At 39.6% G+C, this 25,496-nt stretch overlaps 1 protein-coding gene across 2 annotated transcripts in view; it reads right to left on the reverse strand.

Moving 5' to 3' along the window:
* LOC124790106 (coronin-7) overlaps positions 1-25,496 on the reverse strand; it is a 238,154-nt gene that overhangs the window by 155,069 nt on the left and 57,589 nt on the right. For both annotated transcript variants that reach the window (XM_047257676.1, XM_047257675.1), the window contains one exon: positions 4,566-4,718. In XM_047257676.1, coding sequence (XP_047113632.1) covers positions 4,566-4,718 — 153 coding nt within the window. The remainder of the gene's footprint in view (positions 1-4,565; positions 4,719-25,496) is intronic.

Raw genomic sequence — 25,496 nt, forward strand, 5'->3', positions numbered from 1 at the left:
ACAGCTTGCCATGGAAGATCAAAGCATGTTACAGTGCATGGGATGGAGCAACACAATACTGAATGTTAGCCAACAGTAGGTTTTACTTTCAAAGATTTACAAAGATTTGTTAATCTAAGCCTGTACACATTTGTAGGGATGTAGGTGGTAGAAACCTTCTTGTGTGTGTGTGTGTGCGTGTGTGTGTGTGTGTGTGGGGGGGGGGCGCGCGCGCGCATGCACGCTATTTTTAAAAACAAAAGCTGTTATCTAAGAGGCAAGAGGAAGTAATGACCTGCTACTTAGATCTATACTGAAATAAGCAAGTAGTGTTGTTTCAACTCTTCCTTTAATTTTAATACAATATCAAAATGTCTTCACAGTATAGGGACTGCACACAAAAATGAAGTTATTATTTGAATTCAGCAAGTTTCAGGGCACAGAAATATAGCATTAAAACAGCACAAAAATCATTAACTGTTACATACTGCTTCACATGGTGAATGCAAAGAAGATCCAGTTGCAAGGATTAAATCAAAAACAAACGTTTAAATTTCAAGGCCTATTTAAACTGCTCATCAAACTAACTGAATAGCTTAGCTTTCACAATATGTATTTTATCTGGTGCTATTCACATGAGAATGAGAAAAGTAGCATATCACAGTTACTTTGAGTTAATATGTAGGCCATAATCATTAGGGGAACTCACTTCACAGAATAATTTATGGAATACAGTTTTACAGTTTGATCAAAAAATACATTTTCAGTCTGTTAGGCAAGTGCGCTTTTGGCATTACACACAGACTGTAAAAGATATAGCCTTCATTCTTCCACAGCCCATAGAGGAAACCTTCACCCTTCATGCAATGTCCATAAAGCGTTAGTTTATTTTGAATTTTTTACCAAGATTTGCAAATGTCTACCAACAATTTAAATGTGCAGAAGATTTTACAAATTTATTAAAGATGTTTTATACCAGCTGCCAAATGATGGTTCATCACCAAAATGAAGGTTAGGTACAGCACGAGTACAATGACCTGAAGTACTGCTGCAGGCTTTGCAGTGACTGGAAAAAGGAGAATGGTGTATAGGTACTGAATTGATCCTCTAGGTTGCCTCATGCTAATCCTACTGAGAACGTATGGTCTTACATAAAAAAGAAGCTGCAAGGGAAAAAAAATCTTCACTTTGAAATGGCTGTCAATATACATTCAACACATGTGGAGGTCTTCCACATGAATACATGGAAGACTTAGTGTTAAGCATGCCTTGGAGATGCCAAGCAATTATCAATGCTGTGGGTGTCTTGAAGTACTATTAATTGTAATTGCATTTTTGTTTTGTTCATATATGATGTATGTGTATGTTTTAGTTTGTTGTCAAATAAATTTTTCTACTGATTAACCTGACCATGATCTTATGTGCATTTAAAAACTTTTTTTTTTTTGTTTTTTTTTTTTGTAGTACAACAAACCTGTAAAAAGCTTTCAAACTATTTGGTGTAAACTAAAAAGTCACACACTATTGTATTATTAACTTGCTCAAGTATAACAATTTATTACCATAAATGGTGCTGCAGTAATGCCTGTAATCTAATGTCATCTTTTCAGTTTTTTGCATTTTCTTTTCATCTACTTAATTTTTAGTTTTTAGTTTGATGCTTATGTTTCTTTTTCAACTTGATGTGTTTCCCTTATAACAAATCAGAGGATCTTAATGGTGTATGTTTTGAGAGAATTAATTATCATTAGGAACAGATTCAGGTTCTCAAATATTGAACTATCATTGCTCCAGTTACATTATTTATAAAATTGGTTTCATGAAGAATCTTAGGCTCTTGGAACTGTAACTACTCATTGCAAAAACGTTCTGGGGTATTTGGAAGACAACTTTTGCATACTGCTATTATGATCTTGGCCTCAACAAGTACATCCTCTTGCTGAGGTCATTACACCATACAATTGCTTATCGCAGCAATTAAAGCATTTACATAAACAATAACTCATGCTTTTCTTCCAAACAGTGGTATGCTGCCTACTAAACTTTCTACCAATTCAAGTTTTTAGTGGTTTATGTTAAATGTAATTTGTAATTTCAGTGGTCTCAAAAGTTTCTCTAAGACATTGGCTGGGCTGTTTATGCCAGAATAAACAATAGCCCTTGCAATTATATTTTAGTTTTATCAACTGCAGATTCTTCTATGGCTGGACTGCACTGCACAGGAAAAAAAAGTGATAGTAATGAGAAAAATCTATTGGTCTACTTCAAATTAGCACAATTTATTATGTGTACATGTACCATGTAGATGACATAACTAGTTCTTCAGCTATTGGTTTTTTTTCTACTGTAAAGACACACACACACACACACACACACACACACACACACACACACACACACACAAACACGTGAAACACTGTGCTGACAATAGAAAAAGAGTGGGAGCCCAAAGCTACTGAAGTCTCTGTATTGTCTTGTGGGTACAAACCACTTACGAATCATTATGAATTAGCTACAGCCCACAGTTTGCCTTTCAACATCTTTGTTCACTGTTTTCAGCCTGGAATTTCTGTTACAGGAATAATCAGAATTATTTTAATTTATAATTAAAATCAAATATATGATTAAAGCATTCATTTACAAAAGTGTGTTTAATAGGTGAAAAGAGTACGATAACTACGCTAAAATAAAACTTTATTTTGCATACATGAAGCTAAAGCTTTAATTTCCACATGGTCAAGAATTCAAGTTATGAAACTACTTTTAGCATAACCTGCATGATGTGGGTAATACCTAGTGTGAGGAGAGCGGGGGAGGGGGGGGGGGGGGGGGGGCCACTAACATTAAGCCTTAAGAGAGAGAGAGAGAGAAAGGGCCAAAACATTCTGACCACTGCCCATTGCGGGATTGAATGCCATCTAGAGGCACTTTGGACATGTGACACAGTAAGAAGAGAATGGAAGTGGAGCAAGAGACATGAATATACACATAGGAATCATTGTAGGAGGGAAATAGGAATTGTAATGGTATGGGCCACAAGTGGGGAAATCCACAGACAAAGAACAGATTGTACTGGTTTGGTAGCTGGGAATAAGCACCTCAGAAATGACACAGCTGATTCATATGCATCTGTCATGAGCATCTATGGAAAGCAGCTGAAGGATGGTGAAACCACGACAAGGCAACAGGGTGTTTGACATCCATGTCTTGTTACGGAACATGGTGTTCAGAGGCTAGCTTGCTGTTTAAAGCAGAACAAGTGATAATCTGATGCAGATCAGAAGAAATAGTACAATGCTGATTCAGGCACAAGAGTTTTGGAGCACACCATTCAATGCACAATGCTGAAAATGGGTCTCTGTTGTACAAGACCCCCACAAGTGTTTCCATGTTGAACCAATGACACTGTCAATTACGAATGCAGTGCATACAGAATCATCATGAGGGGAGGTTGGATCATTGGAAATGTGTTGCCTTGTTGGATGAATTACATTTGTTTTAACACCAAGTCAGTGGGCGTGTCTAGATATGCTGTCATCCAGGCAAAAAGCTGCTCGAAATATGCACCATGCAATGGACTCAGGCTGGTGGGGGTAGTGTAATCCCATAGGGGACATTCACATGGGATTCTATGAGACCTGTGTTAGCCTTGACAGCTGTGGAATATATGAACATTATTGCCGACCAAATGCGTCCCATTATGCATGATGTCTTCCTCAGCAGTGATAGCATTTTCCATCAGACTAAATGCTCATGTCACAAGATCAAAATTGTGCTACAGTGGTTTGAGCAGTCTATTTTAGTGAACTCACATTGGTGTCTTGTGCCTTGGCCAACAAATTTTTCTGACCTGCTCAAAATAAAACACATCTGGATCACTGTAGGACACCAGTTTTATGTCCCCAAACTACTGCTACGTACTTTACAGGAATTGCATGACTTGTGCATAGACATTTGGTGCCACATGTCTCTCAAAATCTTCCACAAACTTGTTGAATTCATGCCATGCAGAATCACTACTGCATTGTATTCCAAAAAATGGATTAACAGACTATTAGCAGGTTCATAATGTTTTGGCTCATCACTAGTGACATGTCTGCAGGAAAAATTACAAAGAAAGGAGAAAAGAGCAAGCCTCACTATAGAGTTATTTTAAAACGATACAAAGCAAACTTTCTGGTAAAGTCCACATTTCTACACTGGTGAACAGAAATATCATTTGAAGTCATCTATCTTATGGCATAAGTGGTTTTAAATAGGAAAGTTTAACAAAACTAATAACTGCCTAAAATTACAAATATACAAAATCAACAAATTTAAATAAAATTCACACATCACACACAATCTCTCTCTCTCATAAGCGCGCGCGCACACACAAACACACACACACACACACACACACACACACACACACACACACACACACACCGGGGGGGGGGGGGGGGGGGGAGGGGGTGGTAACATCTGAACCTCCTAATACTATTGTACATATTTCACGAAATGCAGGTCTTAAAATATTTCAATTTGCACAGTATCCACAGTCCCAAATAGTTTCTAAACTTCTAGAAGAATAAGACAGTCTTTACCTGCGAACCAGTTTCTACTAGGTGCCTCTTTGCTGGATCAAGGCTAACACGTGCCACTTCAGCATTGATCCCGCTACTCCACTGACTCGCAGAAATTGGTGCAACATTTCCCGCAGTCTCTGGGAAGAGGTCCCCATGAAAATCTCTATATGACTGCAAACGAATATAATGATTAAAGAACTGCACACAAATTAAACAAGTCTTTTTTAATTTTCAGAAGTAAATATCACACAGAAATAACACATCAATAAAGTTAAACAAAACCTTTCAATTATGTTTGGAGATTGAGTAAGTAACCTATGTAATACAGAGATGCACTGCCATCTAAGAACAACAGAACAGTTGAATTTTTGTACAGCGACGACTTGCCTAATAATATGAAAGCTCATTACTTTTAATTTTAGATTAGATAATTTATCTGCACACACACTTCCCAAGTCCCAATATGTTCTGTGGAGTAGGGTATTCTGTGAACTACTATCATTAGTTCCCCCACCCCTCCCCCACCTCCTTAAAAATTATCTTTGCTGTGGTATACAGGAAAAAAAGACAATTTGCACATTTCAGTCTGAGGCCAAATTTTTCTTCATTTTATCACAATTGCCCAAATGTTGCATGGACATAATTACTGTTTGTAAGAGTTCATAAGAGTTCTAATTTCTTTGACTTTCTCACTGTGGTTATTTTGCAGGGCAAGTGGGAGGAAGTAATATTTTTTTTTTATGTTTTTTGACTCTTCCTTCTGTTGGTGACTGCACTAAAGCCTTTGGTTTAAGAACAAAACTGTACTTGGCAAACTAAAACTGTATCATCCTTGACGCTGTAGTATACAGAGAAGTTGCAGCACTAGAAAATTGCAGCGAAATGCAGGAAGATCTGCAGCGGATAAGCACTTGGTGCAGGGAGTGGCAACTGACCCTTAACATAGACAAATGTAATGTATTGCGAATACATAGAAAGAAGGATCCTTTATTGTATGATTATATCATGCAGAACAAACACTGGTAGCAGTTACTTCTGTAAAATATCTGGGAGTATGTGTATGGAACGATTTGAAGTGGAATGATCATATAAAATTAATTGTCAGTAAAGCGGGTGCCAGGCTGAGATTCATTGGGAGAGTCCTTAGAAAATGTAGTCCATCGACAAAGGAGGTGGCTTACAAAACACTTGTTCGACCTATACTTGAGTGCTGCTCATCAGTGTAGGCTTTCCGGCAGTTGTTCTTCCCGCGAACCATACGCGACTGGAACAGGAAAGGGAGGTAATGACAGTGGCACGTAAAGTGCCCTCCGCCACATACTGTTGGATGCTTGTGGAATGTAGATGTAGAATGGGCAGAGTGTTACCTCTATAACAAAACACCAAGGAACACATTGATGAACTGCATCAGAGAAATGAAATGAAACTAAGAATTGGAAAAGTTTGGCACTGGGTCCCCTCCTTTTCTTAACCTATGTAAATGGCTCTATAAAACTTGAATGACTGCTACTCTATCATCATGGGAGTACACAGACAAGCCTGCATACTCCCACAGTGATAATCATGTAACAACTGAAAAGTTGCCTTGGTGCCCAAAACTGGTCATGGTAATCAAAAATAAAAGTGGTAACTGGTGCTGTTATATGATTCCGAGATTAAATCATAACTCACTCTCTGTGAAAAATTCTAGCAGGTGGCTTCCTCTTTGATACCTTGCCCCCAGTCCATGTTCTCCTATTTTTCCTTCTCTTCCTTTTCCTGCTGTTGAATGTGTGTCCCCCAGCCGTCACAATTAAAAATTTTTGCGTCACTTAATAAAAGCAAATCATCTAGTCCAGACTATGTACAAATTAGATTCCTTTCAGATTATGCTGATAAAATAGCTCCACACTTAGCAATCATATACAACCAGTCACTCAATGAAAGATGCATACACAAAGACTGGAAAGTTGCACAGGTCACACCATTATTCAAGAAATGCAATAGGAGTAAACCACTAAATTACAGGCCAATATCATTAATGTCAATACGCAACAGTATTTTGGAACATAAACTGTGTTTGAACATTATGAATTACTTCAAAAAGAACGATCTATTTACACAGTCAACACGGATTCAGAAAACATTGCTACTGTGAAACACAACTAGCTCTTTACTCGTACAAAGTGTTGAGTGCTATTGGCAAGGGATTTCAAATTGATTTTGTATTTCTAGATTTCCAGAAAGCTTTTGACACCATACCTGACAAGCAGCTTGTAATCAACTTGTGTGCTTATGGAATATCATCTCAGTTATGTGACTGGGTTCACGATTTCCTGTCAAAGAGGTTACAGTATATAATAACTGATGGAAAGTCATTGAGAAAACAGAAGTGATTTCTGGCATTCCCCAAGGTACTGTTACCAGCCCTTTGTGCTTTCTTATTTATGTAAATGATTTAGGAGGCAGTCTGACTAGGATTTGTTTACAGTGTCATATACTGTAAGTTACATGATTATTTCAATAAAGTAAAGTTTGTGTTGTTCATTTATTCTTACACGCTGTCTATTTGATTCTCTTGTAAGTAACTGAAGTGAAAATTTCAGAAATAAATGAAAAGTTTAAATAGTGTAGGCTCAGTTATTTGTTTGCTATTTGTTTTGCCACGTAAACAATACAGGCTAAACTGCTTTTGTTTCTCCAGAAGTTTTTAATTAGTACCCGAACTTTAGGCCTAAACTTACTAAGAAATTTAATATATTAACTGAGTAGTCTAGGAAGTTATTTTTGTTTTAATGTAGACTAAAGCTAAAATTTGTTTGCCATGAGTGAGAAGTAGGATTGTTAGTTCCAGGGAGTGGTGTGAGGGTTGTTGCAGTTTCTTTCATGTGGGCGACTGAAGTGGCGTGGGAATTGGGGAAATAAACAAGGCTCATTGGTTGTTGAGGATTTGCTGTAGAGGTAGGAAGATAGTGGAACAGGAGAAGATTGCTGCCCTTCAGGTGGAACTAGATCAAACGAAACAAGATCTGGAAAGATTAAGGGGGGAGAAGGGAAAAAAGAGGTGGGAAGTGACAACTGGTCATAGAAGAAATATGAATAGGTCTTTCTCAGACAGTTTTGTTGTCAATGAGGAAAATAGGTTTGACCTGTTGTCACAGTTGGAAACTGGTGAGCTACAAGTATATTTTGGAGAAGACAGGACACGACAAACTTTAAGAAAGTGTTTGAAAAGTAAGAAGTCAGAAGAAATGTGAAAAAGAAGAAAGTTTTGTTGTTAGGTAGTTCACATGGTAGAGGTGTTGGCTGACTGTTGCAGGATGAACTAGGGTCAGGTTAGCAGGTCACAAGTTTTTTTTTAACCTAGTGCAAGTCTGGGTCAGGTGATAGAGGATGTAGATTCATTTTGCAAAGACTTCACAAGGGAAGACACCGTGGTAATAGTGGGTGGGGCAGGCAACAGCATAGATAGGAACCCTAATTATTCAACTGAGAGTGATCTGGTAGATATAGCTTCAGCAACGAGACATACTAGTGTTGGGCTTGTGTCTGTTCTGAGGCACCATGACTGGCCTCATTTTAAAAAAATGGTTCTGAGCACTATGGGACTTAACTGCTGTGGTCATCAGTCCCCTAGAACTTAGAACAACTTAAACCTAACTAACCTAAGGACATCACACACATCCATGCCCGAGGCAGGTTTCAAACCTGCGACCGTAGCGGTTGCGCAGTTCCAGACTGTAGCGCCTAGAACTGCTCGGCCACTCCAGCCAGCGCCTCAACTCTTCTGTTACGAGAGTTAATTTAGAGGTGGAACATGTGCTTGGATCAGGTACGGGGTCTCGTATCAGTGTGGCTCCTGTTGACTATCAGCAGGTGGGACTATACTAGACATGGCCTTCACACCAACAAGAAAGGGAAGGGGAAATTTTCTGTGCAAATAACTTAAGGGGAAGGGGGGTTGGGGGGGAGGTGCTGCACTGTGACAAGTGGCATAGTATCAGAGGGTTGAAACAAAAGATGTTCCAAGACAGCCAGAAAGCAAATTTTAATGCACACAACTCATGCTAACAGCTTCTGATTGAAACTGGAGATACCCAAATATTGACAGGAAAATTAGGTTCATCCAGTTGTAATTCAGCCGCCAGTGCACAAAATCAGTTAGCCTTATTACATCAGACTAATCAGAGACTTAGGGGTAAGCTTAATGCATTGCTTATTTGTGTTGAAGAAGTAGAGTTGAGCAAATCAGTTGATATACTCTGCCTCTCTGAACATCATGTGACCACTGGTATAGATATGTTAAATGTTGCAAGATTCAAGTTAGCTTCTTAGTTCTGCAGAGAAAATATGGAGAAAGGATGAGTTGCCACATTTGTCAGAAACTGTTTTGATTTCAAGAATATTGGTATTAATCAATTTTGCTCAGAGCAGCACTTAGAAGCTTGTGTAACAGAAGTTGTATTTCATGATAATTCCTCTGTAATAGTAAGTATATACAGAAAACCTTCAGGAAATTTTAACCTCTTCATAAAAAATCTGGAAGCTCTGTTGTCCCATCTCACAAAAAAACACCAAGGAAATAGTGGTTGATGGTAATTTTAATGTGGATTTATTGAAAAGCTCTGTCAGCGAACAATTATTGCAGTCAGTAACACTATCATTCAATTTAGTTCTTCTGTGAACTTTGCAACTAGGATATGTAAATGCTCTGAGATTGCTACTGACAATATCTTTGTAAACAAACCTAGGGAAAAAAGTCATATCACAAATCCAATAGAAGATGAGCTATCTGATCACGACATGCAGCATCTTGCGTTAAATGTTGAAACTTGTCAGGATAAAAAAATCTATTAAGTCTGAGTACAGGAGGGTAATAAATAAGCCAAAAATTGAGAAATTCAAGAAACTGCTCAAAGACATGAACTGGATAGATGTTTACAATACTTCTGAATCAAATGCAATTTTGGAAATTTGTGGTAAGGTCTTATGGGACCAAACTGCTGACATCATCAGCCCCTAAGCTTAAACTACCTTACGCTAAGGACAACACACACATTCATCCCTGAGGGAGGACTCAAAACTCTGACAGGGGGAGCCGCGCGGACCATGACAAGATGCCTCAGACCATGCAGCTACCCTGCGCAGCTGACTCAAATGGAAAACACGAAACATTTATTAATAAACTTACTGCCACTTTTGAAAATTGTTTTCCCCTAAAGGCAACTCAAATCACACAGAAGTCAAAAAATAAACCATGGATTACCCAAGGAATAAAGATATCATATGGGACAAGAAGGAGACTGTATCTGCTATCTAGAAACAGCTCTGATGTTAGCATTGCAATGCATTACAAAGAATACTGCAAAATACTGAAGCAAGTAATTCTGAAATCAAAGTAGTTTTATTACGAGAATATCGCTGTCCCCAATTGCAAGATCGATGTACGACCTGGCATTAGAACGCATCAACTCGGTAAACATTTTAAAAATATGGTAAATGCAAGACAAGATACTACAGAACCAGATTCTGAAACCAGACATAACTATAATGGGGTGTTTATACATGTTGGGACGAATTCGTTAAGGAGCAGCAGTGAGGAAGAAATGGCAAGCGAAACAAGAAACATGATCCGTACTGCAAGAAATATGTATGCAGGATCTCATCTGATACTTAGCGGAATCATAAACAGAAGGTCGGTGAGTGAAAAATATATCGCCAAAATAAACTGTGCTCTTAAAGAACAATGTGATCGTCTTGGGGCAATTTTTATAGACCCAAACAAATTCCTATGTAAAAACTCACTAGCGAAGGATGGCTTGCATTTAAATAGACTGGGGTCTGTAACGTTCAGCAGAATGTTTACAGATGTCTGCAAAATCATTAGATGCAAGGGAAACTAATATGGCCTGAAGGGGATGAAAAATCATACACTCCAGCTGGAAAAGAAAAATATAAGCACCATACAAAAAAAGACGATACTAAAGAATTTGCCCCAGAATACAGCTCACAACATGTAAACCAACAAAATAAAAATTACATAAAAGTACTTCATCAAAATATTCAATACTTTGGTAACAAAAAATTAGAAGCAGAAGTACTCCTGAGTGAAGTAAGACCAGACATATTATGCATAAGTGAACATGGACTAACTGAAAGTAAAATACATAATGTGGCAGTAAAGGACTACAAACTAGCTAGTTACTTCTGCAGATCTAAATATAAGGGTGGTGGCGTTTGTATATATATTAAAACAGGTACTCTTTCAAAGAATGTAAACAGTGAAGCTGCTACATTTCCCATAGCTAGAGAAAAAGACTTTGAAGTTACTGGTATAGTGGCAGAAGATTTTAGAGTGTTTTGTGTGTACAGGTCACCATGTGGCAATATTAGCATCTTTCTAAAAAAAGTTGCTAGCTTATTGAGAATGAATATGAAGAGAAATCTTATTATATGTGGAGACTTCAACATTGACATGGGAAAAGACACAAAAATAAGACAGGATTTTGAAGAATTGTTAATACAGCATAACATGAAAGTGACAATAACTGCACCAACAAGAGTGACTTCACAAAGTGAGACAATTATTGACAACATAATTACTAACATGTGTAACTATGAGTCACATGTAGTTCAGACAGAAATATCTGATCATCATGGACAACTAATCAGCTTTTGCAGAAGTAATGACACAGTATCAGAACCAAAACAAACAACCAAAGAAATTAGGATCATCAGTGAACAAAATATCAACATCTTTAGAACAATGTTAAGTAAGGAAACCTGGAATGAAATCCTACAGGCCCAGAGTGTAAATGAAAAATATGATGCATTTATTTCAACAATTAAGTACCATTTTAACGTAGCATTTCCCAAAGTAAAGAGACAAGAAAGGCATCAAGATCAAACACAGTGGATTACGAGTGAAATACTAGAACAGCGAAGGAAGCTTCAGGATGTGAGACGGATGGGCGAAGCTGAAAACTATAAAGTGTTAAAAAAGAAGTATAGAAAAACAATAAGAGAAGCGAAAGCAAGAGCAATTGACACCACTATAGCGAACTCAAAAAACAAGGCAAAGGCAGCTTGGAAGGCAATCAATGCTGAAAGAAAGGAAAAAGATGGGTCAAACAAAGAAGAAGGTATTAGGTCAATTAAAGTAGACAACACAGTGGTCACAGATGGTATGGAAATAGCAAACATACTGAATAATAACTATATCAGTGTAGTAGAAAACCTAAAATTGGAAAGAAATAGTCAAAAACAGAAGGGTATTAAGGTACCAAGAAGATCATGCAGTACTATGTTCTTAAGACCAGTCACGGAAGATGAATTGCGGAAAACTATACAGAAACTGAAGTCCAAGAAATCAGCTGGTGATGATGAAATATCAAATCATGTAATAAAGCTGGTATGTGAGGAGATAATAACACCACTGCTGAACATAGCAAACTGTTCTTTCAGAGATGCAATTTTTCCAGAAAAACTGAAGATAACGAAGGTAGTGCCAGTGTACAAGAAAGGGTGTAAGGATGATCCCAACAACTACAGACCAGTTTCACTGATATCAGGTTTCTCAAAAATCCTAGAAATGCTTATGTATACCAGATTAGTTAACTATTTGGACAAACATAACATTCTCATGACCTCACAACATGGTTTCAGAAAGGGTAAATCTACAGAATCAGCAATTGTCAGTCTAACAGAATACATTTTACAGTCCTTAGATGAGAAAAAGGTTGTCTCTGCAATGTTTCTGGATCTTTCAAAGGCATTTGACACCATTGACCATGAAATGCTGATACAAAAATTAAGCAACTATGGCATTCGGGGGCAACCAGGTGAATGGATAAAATCATACTTGTGCAACCGCAAGCAGTATGTATCATTAGGAAACTCATACCAATCAGAAACCCAATCCATCAAATATGGAGTGCCGCAGGGTTCGGTAATGGGGCCATTGTTATTTAATGTATTTGTTAATGATATAGGTGTTGAGGAGGAAGAAAAGAAAATATTGTATGCTGATGACATGACAATACTAAATAGTGACCAAAATATGGAACAGCTTGAGAGAAGAGCATACATATCTGCAAATGTCACAGCTCAATGGCTGTTGGAAAATGAACTGGTTATAAATCTAAAAAAGACTATGTATGCAGTGTTTAAAAACAAGGAAAAGGCTGTAGACATGGATTTAGAGGTTGACGGAACAAGGCTGGAAGAAGTAGAATCTGCTAGATTCTTAGGTATTCTTGTGGATAATGAACTGAAATGGAAAAAACATATTAATAATGTCTGTAAGAAACTGAGCTCTGTCATATTCTTAATGATGCAGCTATCACAGTATTCAGACAAGAACCTCCTGTGTACAGTGTATCATGGACTTTTCGAACCATACTTACAGTATGGAGTGACGGTGTGGGGAAACTCAAACAAACAAGAGACAAAACGAGTGTTCACATTACAAAAAAAAGCAATTAGGACCATTTTAAGAAGAAAGACCTCTGAAACATGCAGAAACTGTTTCAAGAATTTAGGTATCTTAACTTTTTCATCATTATATATATACAAAACAATAATGTACATCACAAAAGGTAGTGAGGACTGGATTACAAATGCTAGTGTACACACCCACAATACAAGAAAGAAGAATGAAGTACGGAGCATACCCCACCGACTGGCAATGCTAGAAAAAGGACCCCAGTACTCTGGTATCAGACTACTAAGAAGTCTGCCCAAAACCTTGCAAGATAGTGTACTTCACAATGAATTTACAAAGAAACTTAAAGACTATCTCATTGAAAAAGAGTTTTACAGTGTTGCAGAATACTTATGCCATTAAATTTGTATATATTGTTACTCATTATCAGTGATGTAAAAATGTAAGCTAAAGGTGTAGAAAAATAATTGATAAAGAATTTTAATACTTTGACATGTCCTATATTACACGTACATTTACTGTACATGATGTAATCTTACAGGATCAAATAAAATTCAATTCAATTCAGTGACAAAATAAAAACAGTATGGGATATACTGAAGACTGAGACAGATGGGGCTAAAAGGGAAGCGGAACAGATAGCTCTAAAAATAAATGAGACTTTGGTAACAAGTGCATGTAGCGGTGCAAACCTCTTAAACAAGTACTTCATTTCTGTTACTGACGGCTTCGGGTTATTAGGTACAGAGAACAGTGCAATAGAGGTATTTGAGACCAGTCTTTAAAAATGGCTTCAGTAAAATGGAAATGACATGTCTCCCAAAGAAGTATTCTAGTGGGTATGATAACATATCAATGAATTAAATCAAAGAATGGTCACGCAAATTGAGTTCTATCTCAAGTTATTTGTGTAATCAATTTCTTATCAGCGGAACATTTCCAGAATGGCTAAAATATGCTGATTTAAGCCTCATTACAAGAAGGGGGATAAAGACATACCATCAAACTATCAACCAATTTCACTTCTGCCAGCTATCTCAAAAATATTTGAAAAGGTTATGTTAAAGCATCTCCTAAAGCATCTGACTGCAAATAATATATTGTCGAAGTCACAGTTTGGAATTCTTAAGGGTTCCGATACTGAGAAAGCTACTTACACTTACAGTGAGAATGTACTTAATTCATCAGATAATAAATTAGAGGCTACTGGCATTTTCTGTAGTCTGTCAAAAGCCTTTGACTGTGTGAACCAAACCATTCTCTCAAGTAAATTAGAATATTATGGTGTCACTGGCAGTGCTGCAAAATGGTTTGAGTCTTATCTAACTAACAGAAAATTTGGAATACATTTCACATAAATTTTCTCAGCATGTTATAGTCTTAGGTGGAGATTTCAATTTACCAGATATAGACTGGGACACTCAGATGTTTAGGACGGGTGGTAGGGACAGAGCATCGAGTGACATTATACTGAGTGCACTATCCGAAAATTACCTCGACCAATTAAACAGAGAACTGACTCGTGGAAATAACATCTTGGACCCTCTGATAACAAACAGACCCGAACTTTTCGACTCTGTATGTACAGAACAGGGAATCAGTGATCATAAGGTCGTTGCAGCATCCCTGAATATGGAAGTTAATAGGAATATAAAAAAAGGGAGGAAGGTTTATCTGTTTAGCAAGAGTAATAGAAGGCAGATTTCAGACTACCTAACAGATCAAAACGAAAATTTCTGTTCCGACACTGACAATGCTGAGTGTTTATGGAAAAAGTTCAAGGCAATCGTAAAATGCGTTTTAGACAGGTACGTGCCGAGTAAAACTGTGAGGGACGGGAAAAACCCACCGTGGTACAACAACAAAGTTAGGAAACTACTGCGAAAGCAAAGAGAGTTCCACTCCAAGTTTAAACGCAGCCAAAACCTCTCAGACAAACAGAAGCTAAACGATGTCAAAGTTAGCGTAAGGAGGGCTATGCGTGAAGCGTTCATTGAATTCGAAAGTAAAATTCTATGTACCGACTTGACAGAAAATCCTAGGAAGTTCTGGTCTTACGTTAAATCAGTAAGTGGCTCGAAACAGCATATCCAGACACTACGGGATGATGATGGCATTGAAACAGAGGATGACTCGCGTAAAGCTGAAATACTAAACACCTTTTTCCAAAGCTGTTTCACAGAGGAAGACCGCACTGCAGTTCCTTCTCTAAATCCTCGCACAAACGAAAAAATGGCTGACATCGAAATAAGTGTCCAAGGAATAGAAAAGCAACTGGAATCACTCAATAGAGGAAAGTCCACTGGACCTGACGGGATACCAATTCGATTCTACACAGAGTACGCGAAAGAACTTGCCCCCCTTCTAACAGCCGTGTACCGCAAGTCTCTAGAGGAACGGAGGGTTCCAAATGATTGGAAAAGAGCGCAGATAGTCCCAGTCTTCAAGAAGGGTCGTCGAGCAGATGCGCAAAACTATAGACCTATATCTCTTACGTCGATCTGTTGTAGAATTTTAGAACATGTTTTTTGCTCGCGTATCATGTCATTTCTGGAAACCCAGAATCTACTATGTAGGAATCAACATGGATTCCGGAAACAGCGATCGTGTGGGAAACAGCGATCGTGTGAGACCCAACTCGCCTTATTTGTTCATGAGACCCAGAAAATATTAGATACAGGCTCCCAGGTAGATGCTATTTTTCTTGACTTCCGGAAGGCGTTCGATACAGTTCCGCACTGTCGCCTGATAAACAAAGTAAGAGCCTACGGAATATCAGACCAGCTGTGTGGCTGGATTGAAGAGTTTTTAGCAAACAGAACACAGCATGTTGTTATCAATGGAGAGACGTCTACAGGCGTTAAAGTAACCTCTGGCGTGCCACAGGGGAGTGTTATGGGACCATTGCTTTTCACAATATATATAAATGACTTAGTAGATAGTGTCGGAAGTTCCATGCGGCTTTTCGCGGATGATGCTGTAGTATACAGAGAAGTTGCAGCATTAGAAAATTGTAGCGAAATGCAGGAAGATCTGCAGCGGATAGGCACTTGGTGCAGGGAGTGGCAACTGACCCTTAACATAGACAAATGTAATGTATTGCGAATACATAGAAAGAAGGATCCTTTATTGTATGATTATATGATAGCGGAACAAACACTGGTAGCAGTTACTTCTGTAAAATATCTGGGAGTATGCGTGCGGAACGATTTGAAGTGGAATGATCATATAAAATTAATTGTTGGTAAGGCGGGTACCAGGTTGAGATTCATTGGGAGAGTCCTTAGAAAATGTAGTCCATCAACAAAGGAGGTGGCTTACAAAACACTCGTTCGACCCATACTTGAGTATTGCTCATCAGTGTGGGATCCGTACCAGATCGGTCTGACAGAGGAGATAGAGAAGATCCAAAGAAGAGCGGCGCGTTTCGTCACAGGGTTATTTGGTAACCGTGATAGCGTTACGGAGACGTTTAATAAACTCAAGTGGCAGACTCTGCAAGAGAGGCGCTCTGCATCGCGGTGTAGCTTGCTCGCCAGGTTTCGAGAGGGTGCGTTTCTGGATGAGGTATCGAATATATTGCTTCCCCCTACTTATACCTCCCGAGGAGATCACGAATGTAAAATTAGAGAGATTAGAGCGCGCACGGAGGCTTTCAGACAGTCGTTCTTCCCGCGAACCATACGCGACTGGAACAGGAAAGGGAGGTAATGACAGTGGCAAGTAAAGTGCCCTCCGCCACACACCGTTGGGTGGCTTGCGGAGTATCAATGTAGATGAAGATGTAGAACAGGAAACAAAGGGTATCATTGCGAAATACCTGTGCAGTAAGCAGTCAGTCTTCATCTGATTGGGAATTAATTACATGTGGTGCTCTGGTGCTCTTCAAGGTTCCATCTTGGGTCCACTCCTTTTTCTTGTATACATTAATGACCTCTCGTCTGTTACATTGCCAGATGCTAAGTTTGTTTTGTTTGCATATGATACGAACATTGCAAAAAGTTGCAAGTCAAGCAAAGATTTAGAAACAGCTGCTAATCAAATTTTCACTGACATTAATAAATGGTTTACTGCTAATTCACTGTCATTAAAATTTGAAAAGACCCACTATGTGCAGTTCAGAACCTGTAAGAAATTTCCTTCCAGCGCATGTATGACGTATGAAGACACGCAGGTTGATAGTGTTAAATTTTTGGGATTACAAATCAATAATAAATTCAGTTGGGGGGGGGGGGGGGGGGCATACCACGGAATTGCTTAAGTGCCTAAACAAGTCTGTATTTGCAGTGAGAATGATGTCAGATGCAGGATGTATAAATATAAAAAAACTACATACTTTGCTTACTTTCATTCTATTATGTCATACGGGATCATATTCTGGAGTAACTCATCAAACCAAGCTAAAGTTTTTAGTGTGCAAAAGTGTGTAATAAGGATCATTTGTGGTGTAAATTCAAGAACATCATGTAGAAAACTGTTCAAGGAACTTTGTATTCTGACCACTGCTTCTCAGTATATTTATTTATCCAATGAAATTTGTTACAAGTAACATATCTCTATTTCCAACCACCAGCTCAATGCATAGTATCAATACTAGGAATCAGAACACTCTACATAAAGACCTAAAATCACTTACCTTGGTCCAAAAAGGGGTCCAATATTCAGGAACACACATTTTCAATCAATTGCTAGCAACCATTAGAAACTTGGCTTCACACAAAGCATAGTTTAAACAGAGTTTGAAAGACTTCTTGATAGGGAACTCCTCCTACTCTATAGACAAATATCATAACAGAGACTGTTAGGCCTGCTTAAGTAAAAATGCCTCTTAGATTTCAGTTCTGACAGCACTTTGTTACATATGATTAATTTATTAATAGTGCATAACAATATTTCATTGTTTGGAGATGATGCTGTCATTTATTGTCCAGTAAAGTCATGAAAAGATCAAAATAAATTGCAAAACAATTTAGAAAAAACATCTGTATGGTGTGAAAAGGGGCAACTGACCCAAAATAATGAAAGGTGTGAGGTCATCCACATGAGTGCTAAAAGGAAACTGTTAAACTTTGGTTACACAATAAATAATCAAATTTAAAGAACATAAGTTCAACAAAGTACCTATGAAATATAATTACAAACAACTTAAATTAGAAAGAACATATACAAAATGTTGTTGGGAAGGCGAACCAAAGACTGTGTTTTATTGGCAGAACACTTAGATGATGCATCAGATTTACTAAAGAGACTGTCTGCACTATGCTTGTCCATTTTCTTTTGGTGTATTGCTGCATGGTGTTGGATCATTACCAGATAGGATTAATACAGCAAATTAACAAAGTTCAAAGAAGGACAGCATATTTTGTATTACTGAGAAATTGGGGAGAGAGTATCAAGGACATGATACACAATTTGGGGTGGACTTCATTAAAACAAATGTGTTTCTCATTGTGGTGGGATCTGCCCACGAAATTTCAGTTGGCAACTTTCTCCTCTGAATGTGAAAATATTTTGTTGACACTAATCTACATAGACAGAAATGATCATCATAATAAAGTAAGGGAAATCAGATCTCACACAGGAAGATGTAGGTGTCCATTCTTTCTGTGTGCTTTTCGAGTGTCGAATAAGAAAGAATTATTGTGGAGATGGTTTGATGAACCCTCTGCCGGACACATAAGTGTGATTTGCAGAGTAGCCATATAGATGCAGATGTAGATGAATTATGAATAATTTAATCTATTTCATCATACAATCTTTAATCTCTTCATTAAAATTGTGGAGCTACTTGGTATATAAACTTGACTATTGTGGTGATCGTTGGCTTTGTGTCTACCTTGGCAACTACACTGAAGAGCCAAAGAAACTGGTACACCTCCCAAATATCTTGTAGGGTCCCTGCGAGCATGCAGAAGTGCTTCAACGTGACATGGCATGGACTCGATTAATGTCCAAAGTAGTGCTGGATGGAACTGACACCATGAATCCTGCAGGGCTGTCCATAAATCCGTAAGAGTACAAGGGGGTGGAGACATGCAAGGTCCATGGATTCGTGAGGTTGTCTCCATACCTGTACACATCCATCCGCTCGATACAATTTGAAATGAGACTAATCCTACCAGGCAACATGTTTCCAGTCATCAACGGTCCAATGTCAGTGTTGAAGGGCCCAGATGAGGCATAAAGCTTTGCGTTGTGCAGTCATCAATGGTACATGAGCGGGCCTTCGGCTCCAAAAGCCCATACCAATGATGTTTCATTGAATGGTTCATATGCTGACTCCTGTTGATGGCCCAGCATTGAAATCAGCAGCAATTTGCGGAAGTGCAGCTCTTGTCACTTTGGGCGATTCTCTTCAGTGATCGTTGGTCCCTTTCTTGCAGGATCTTTTTCCGGCTGCAGTGATGTCAGATATTTGGTGTTTTATCAGATTCTTGATATTCATGGTACACTCTTGAAATGGTAATACAGGAAAATCCCCACATCATCTCTACCTCGGACATGCTGTGTCCCATAGCTCATGTGACGACTATAACACCATATTCAAACGCACTTAAATCTTGATAACCTGCCATTGTAGAGCAGTAACCAACCGAACAACTGTGATGGAAACTTGTTGTGTTATGTAGGGGTTGCCAACTGCAGTGCCTTATTCTGTCTGTGTACATACTGCTGTATTTGAAAATGCATGCCTATACCAGTTTCTTTGGTCCTTCAGTGTATAAAGTGTTCACTATTCTTTCCATAGAATCTTACGTCACTCCTATTTTCTTATTCACTATCAGAGCTACTCCTGCATTAACTGTATTGGTAGTGACACACTCTTTTACTGTAAGACAATGTAACAATAAAGAACTGCAGCATTCATTCTCTAATCCTCCAATTCAGTAATGGCACGGTCAATGTATGGTTGGATAGATATTTTTTATTTGTTAACTTACTCTGCTAAGAAGCACAAGTTCTTCGGATTTCTTTTCTTTTCTTTTTTCCTTTCTTTTTTTTTAATAATAATAATAATAATAATAAATCCTTGTTTGTTTGTGTGTGTGTGTGTGTGTGTGTGTGTGTGTTGTATCCTTTTAAAGGTTTCCAATCCATTCAAGATTTGTTGTTCCAATGCTGCACATTATCCATTCAAGATTTGTTGTTCCAATGCTGCACATTGAGTACATGAAATGATTATATTTAAAAATCAGTAGCACAAGCAGTTCTGAGGTGGTAGGTTCTGAATCATTCTGAAACACCCATATTAGTACATGGTGTAACCTCCATAGACAGCAATGCCGGCTCTGACTCTGACATCCAGTTGATCGCACAATTTGTTACTAATGTCCTGGAATGTGCTGTGCCATGCCTGCTCAACCTGTTCATACAGTTCTGTAAGAGTTGTTGGTTGATAAGTTGCATGAGTCACTTCTTGTCCCATCACACACAACACATGCTCAACTGGAGACAACGTGCAGCAACTTCCCTGACCAGCATGGTTCTGAACTTGTCCAGATATCACACTTGCCAGGAAAGTTGCTGCATGTCTAGCAGAGCACGTTAAGTTCCACAGTCAGTATGTTGGTGAACATTAAGCTGCTTGATCAACACAGCACCTTTCTGTTCCAAGAATGGCAAAAGTATCGGTCTAACAACATTCTGCATGTACCGAATGCTGGTTACCGTCCCCTCCTACTGGATCAGTAGGTTAGAGCAGATGAGTGACCTCCCAGGGCTAAACCATGGCAAGAGAAATCGCAGTGACATCCGATCCTGACCAAGTTGATTAAGGACGAAGACAACTACAGAGTAAAGAATGCCTTCTAGTTTTCTAGGTGAGAGATCCAGAGCAGTAAAAGTGAAAAGGCTAAAAATGTAATGTAATAAAACAAGATGAGAGAAACAATTAAGGTAGCAGGTGGGTGTCCCCAGGGCTCTGCACGCAGAAGGAGTAGGCCCAGTCACAGCTGTCACACTGTCAATCGATTAGATGCAAAGGATTAAAGGGGGGTGGGAGGAGAGCAACCACTATTTAAAGAGTGGTACTCCAAAACAGATAACAGAATGCAGCAGGAAAAAAAGTGGCAAATCGCTTCTTAAAGCAATTAAAACAGAGGAAAGGAGGAATGACAGAGGTAATGGGCAAAGGAAGCAGGGTTGAGTGTCCCCCCTGAAGCAACATGAGGCAGGAGAGACCTCCAGCCTCAGCCACCCCACCCCCACAATAAAGGTAGTTAAAAAACGTTATATCTGACAATAAAAACCACTATTATTCGACTAGGAGACGAGCAGCAACTTACAAGGCTCCACAACCTCTATGTACGGATGGCTCATTACATAAAATAAAACTATGGGTCAGTCTGGTATTACATATTAAAAAGTAGTCATGGGATGCCCATTTAATAAAATAGCCATCAGCTTCAGCATAATTCCTGACTAGCAAGAGGTGTAAAAGGTTATCCCCTCTTAATCACAGTTTTAAAGCTGTCAGTGTAAAAAATGGTAGCACCCTGAAACTCGTGAAGAACTGAAAAGAACAGACACCAAAAAGCCATGAGGGTGAGAGACTTTAGAATCTAGAAATAGGTTGGTCATAATCTGTAGCCTGGGCACAAATCAACGGAGGGGGGAGGAGAGGGGGTGGGGTTGCACAGGAAAACACATAGAGTACATTCCAAGGAAGAGAGATGGAGGACCTGGCAGCGTATTGCAACTGGTAACCCAACCTGAGGGCAAATGGCAGGGGGCCGATGCCCCTTTTATATAAAAATAATAGTATATGTCATATCACAAGTAAATTTTTGAATGGAAATTGCATAGAAGGCCAGGACTTAGTACTGTCAGAACTGAAGAGGGAAGATTCCCAGCTTCAGCACGGAGAGTGTCTACATAACTAGTACAGAAGGCAGCAGTGACCAGTCAGACTCCATGACAATCGACTGTGCCTACAAATTGCAAAGCTGAAGATGCAGCCAAGCTGTAAATCTAGCAATCACAGACCTAGTGGGATTAGTCCTGAGCCCAGTAAATATGGAGAAGAGTAACGCGATTCACACCCCAAGGCATGTGGACAAGGAAGCAGAGAGCGTTATGTTTCTGCACGTAGCTGTGGTTTATTTGATGAATATAGGGCAGCCAAGCCAGCTTTTTGTCAAACAGGTGTCACTGAAATCAGGACTCTGCAACCATGTCTAAGTGTTGCGTACTGAAGTAGAGTTCTAGTCAGGGTGGACTATGGTGCGATGACAGAAATTCAAGACCCCCAGTTTCATCGACATACTGTGCATTGATACCCAATGGCCCAAGAGAGCTCACCAGCTCATTGATGGTGATGAAGAGTACAATTCTCAGCATGGAGCCCTGTAGATACCGTTCTCTTGGACTCCTGGAGAGCTGCATGTAGCACAAATTCTAACCCGGAACAACTGGTGGGATAAAAGCTGATGAATAAAGATCAGCCTTGAAATGCTCAGTCATGGAAAATAAGTAAAATGTGATGGTACCAGGCAGTGTCATATGACCTGTGTATGTCAAAAAGAGGCAATATTTGTTGGTGTTTAGAAGAAGCCTGTCAGATTGCTGGTTCCAACCTAACCAGATGGCTGACTGAGGATTGTCCCTTGTGAAAACCACACTGACATAGGGACAAAAGGCCCCGAGATTTGAAAACCCAGCAGAACTGGTGGATAAACATCCATTCAAGCAGTTTTCAGAGCACGTCAGTGAGACTAACTAGCCAGTCACTGTCGACAGACATTGGTTTTTACCTGGTTGAAGGATAGGGATGTTGATACTATCTCACCTTTGCACAGAGAAGACACTGTGAGGCAAAATGTGGGTGAAGACCCTGAAGAAGTCGACCCATTGGATATTATTCAAATGTTGGGTCATCCACTTGTGAATGGAATCAGGATCTGGGGCCACATCATGAGATGAAGCAAGAATACAAAACAGTTCCCTGTAAGTGAAAATTCCATTATATAATTTGGCACGAGAGGAGTGGAGAAGACAGAGAGGTCTTGAAATTGTCAGAAAGCAGCCACATAAGAAAAGGATGCAGACACCTTCGGAAAGTGGGTTGCAAGGTGTTCACCAAGCATAGGTGAAGCAGCACAGAGACCACCTTGCAAGAAAAGAACTGAAACAGTTGTAGGTCTTTGGCAGCCCAGACAGCTATGTAGCTTTTCCACAATTGGGATGAAGAGAAATACATTCCCATAGAGTAGGTGAGTGCTCTAAGTATTTCTTTTTAATGCATTTAATTAGATAGTGAGCCTTAGCATGAAGTCACTTAAGTGAGACAGGTGGTCTGTGAAGCAAGTCACTCAAAACATTGCTGGGCTCTTCAGCATTCCTGAACATCTATGGCAATGTCTTGGTTCATAATGAACTGGCCAGCAATGGGGGGGAATGGCAGTTCCAGCAGCATGGGTTATCACATCAGAGATGAATTGCACAACCTTGTCGATGCAGTCTGACAGAGATGGGGCAAAGGTAAAAGCAGAGACATAGAAAATCCAATATTGCAGCACCTGTAGTATTCTGATTACAATACAAAGATGCATGGTTGATGACCTATGGATGTCTGGGTCAGGCCATGAGTTGTGCATGGATAGCCAAATGGCACAGCTCACAATAAGAGGGAAATCTTGGTTAGAGTCCCAGCCTGACGCAAATTTTCACTGCTGTCATTTCATTCCACAGCTGATGGTAGTGCTTATTTGCAAATGTGAAAACATTTGACAGAAAATCCAGTTTGCTCTTCGAAGCACCCATGTTTCACAGGTCCATCAGGCAGTGGCAAGGAAGCGACAGGGTCAGCAAAAGTGGTCACTATCAAAAAGATTGCCACATGGTGACCAATGCAGCAAAGCCATGAGACTGGAGGAAAAGACCTTATGGTAGTCAGCTGAAAGGGTGCCATAGACAGCACTAAGTGGGTAGCACTATCAGCATTAAAGGGAAACAGGACTTGGTCAGTAAGAAGTTGGTCAATTAGAAGGCCCTTACCACACAAAGTGGTACTCCCCCCAAAGGTGAAGGTGTGCACTGAAGTTTCCAAGGAGGAGGGAAAGGAGGATAGTTGTCAGATTAAAATAGTCAACTTAATGTTAGTAAGTGGTCTGCTTGGAGGTAAATAAACATTACAAATGCTGATTACTGCAGTCATTTTCGCCCACACTGCTATTGCTTCAAATGTGGCACGAGGTGAATCCACTCACAGATGTCCTCTCTAAACCAGCACAGTTACGACAGAACGACCAATAACCTAAGAGCATTGGGGGAATTATCATCAGTGAAGCATATTTCTTGTAGAGCAGTGCAAATTGCAGAAGAGGAGGATACACAGTTTTGTAGTTCCAGCAGGTGACAGTAACATCAATCACAATTCCATTGAGTGATCAGAGAATGGCGGTCAACGTTAGGCATGAGCGGGCCAGGAGAACCAGTTACTACTGTGAATCACTGTCACCAGTGGAAATGGAATCACATCAACAAACCTGCCCCAATACTATGCACCCACAGGGTGGCTGGCAGAGTATATAATGTACAGTGACAGAATGAACATTACTTCAGAATCTGACTGTGTGTGTGTGTGTGTGTGTGTGTGTGTGTGAGTGTGAGTGTGAGTGTGAGTGTGTGTGTGTGTGTGTGTGTGTGTGTGTGTGTGTGTGTGAGCACACGCGCGCGCGCATTGGAGGGAGGGGGGGGGGGGGATCTGGTGCCTCATGGGTCGCCAGAGTAGCCTGTCCAGATGTGGAAATCTGGTACCTCTGGGGGTAACCAGGGTAGCCTGTCTGGTTGATCATCTTTTTCCTTTTTCTTCTTCTTCTTCTTCTTCTTCTTCTGCTCCTCCTCCTCCTCCTCCTCCTCCACTACTTTTGATGGCTGAGATTCAGGCCATGATGGGCATGGCGACAGATGAAAAGAGAGCAGCCTTGGAATCCACAGGCTGTAGCTCCTTCAGCCAATGGTTGGTGTTGGGCCTCTGATCTGTACATTTTCAGGGAGATGGATCCTGCCACGGAACACTGTCACCGGCAGATACTACAGGAGGATACCGCTTCTGTGGCAGAGTGCAGGAGGTGGTTCCAGGAGATGGTGCTGTGAGAGCCACAAGAGAAGCAGGTGATAAGAGATACAGTTTGGAAAACAATGAGGTAGGGAAGAGGGGGTTGTAGCTGTGACTTTTACATAATTTGTTGTCACATCAACAGGATGTGGGATTTATGTTCTATTTGTGCCTCAGTATATGACAGGTGTTCGATAGATTTATATTCTTGGAACTTCTTTTCTTTCTTGAAGACTGCACACTGTAAATTGGAGGGAGGTGTTCCACACAACTGACACATAAAGACTGTTGTTCACTAGGACTACCTCCATGGAATGATCATCTGCAGATGGACGTCATATAACCAAAGCAGAAACATCAGGAACACCTCGTGTGTGGTGAGATGTAAGGTTTCACATCATATCTGAACACAATGACTAGCTTTTTCTGGGACAATATTTCCTTCAAAGGCTGAAGTACCCATATCTTT

Source organism: Schistocerca piceifrons, chromosome 3 (genome assembly GCF_021461385.2).
Source record: "Schistocerca piceifrons isolate TAMUIC-IGC-003096 chromosome 3, iqSchPice1.1, whole genome shotgun sequence".
NCBI lineage: Eukaryota > Metazoa > Arthropoda > Insecta > Orthoptera > Acrididae > Schistocerca > Schistocerca piceifrons.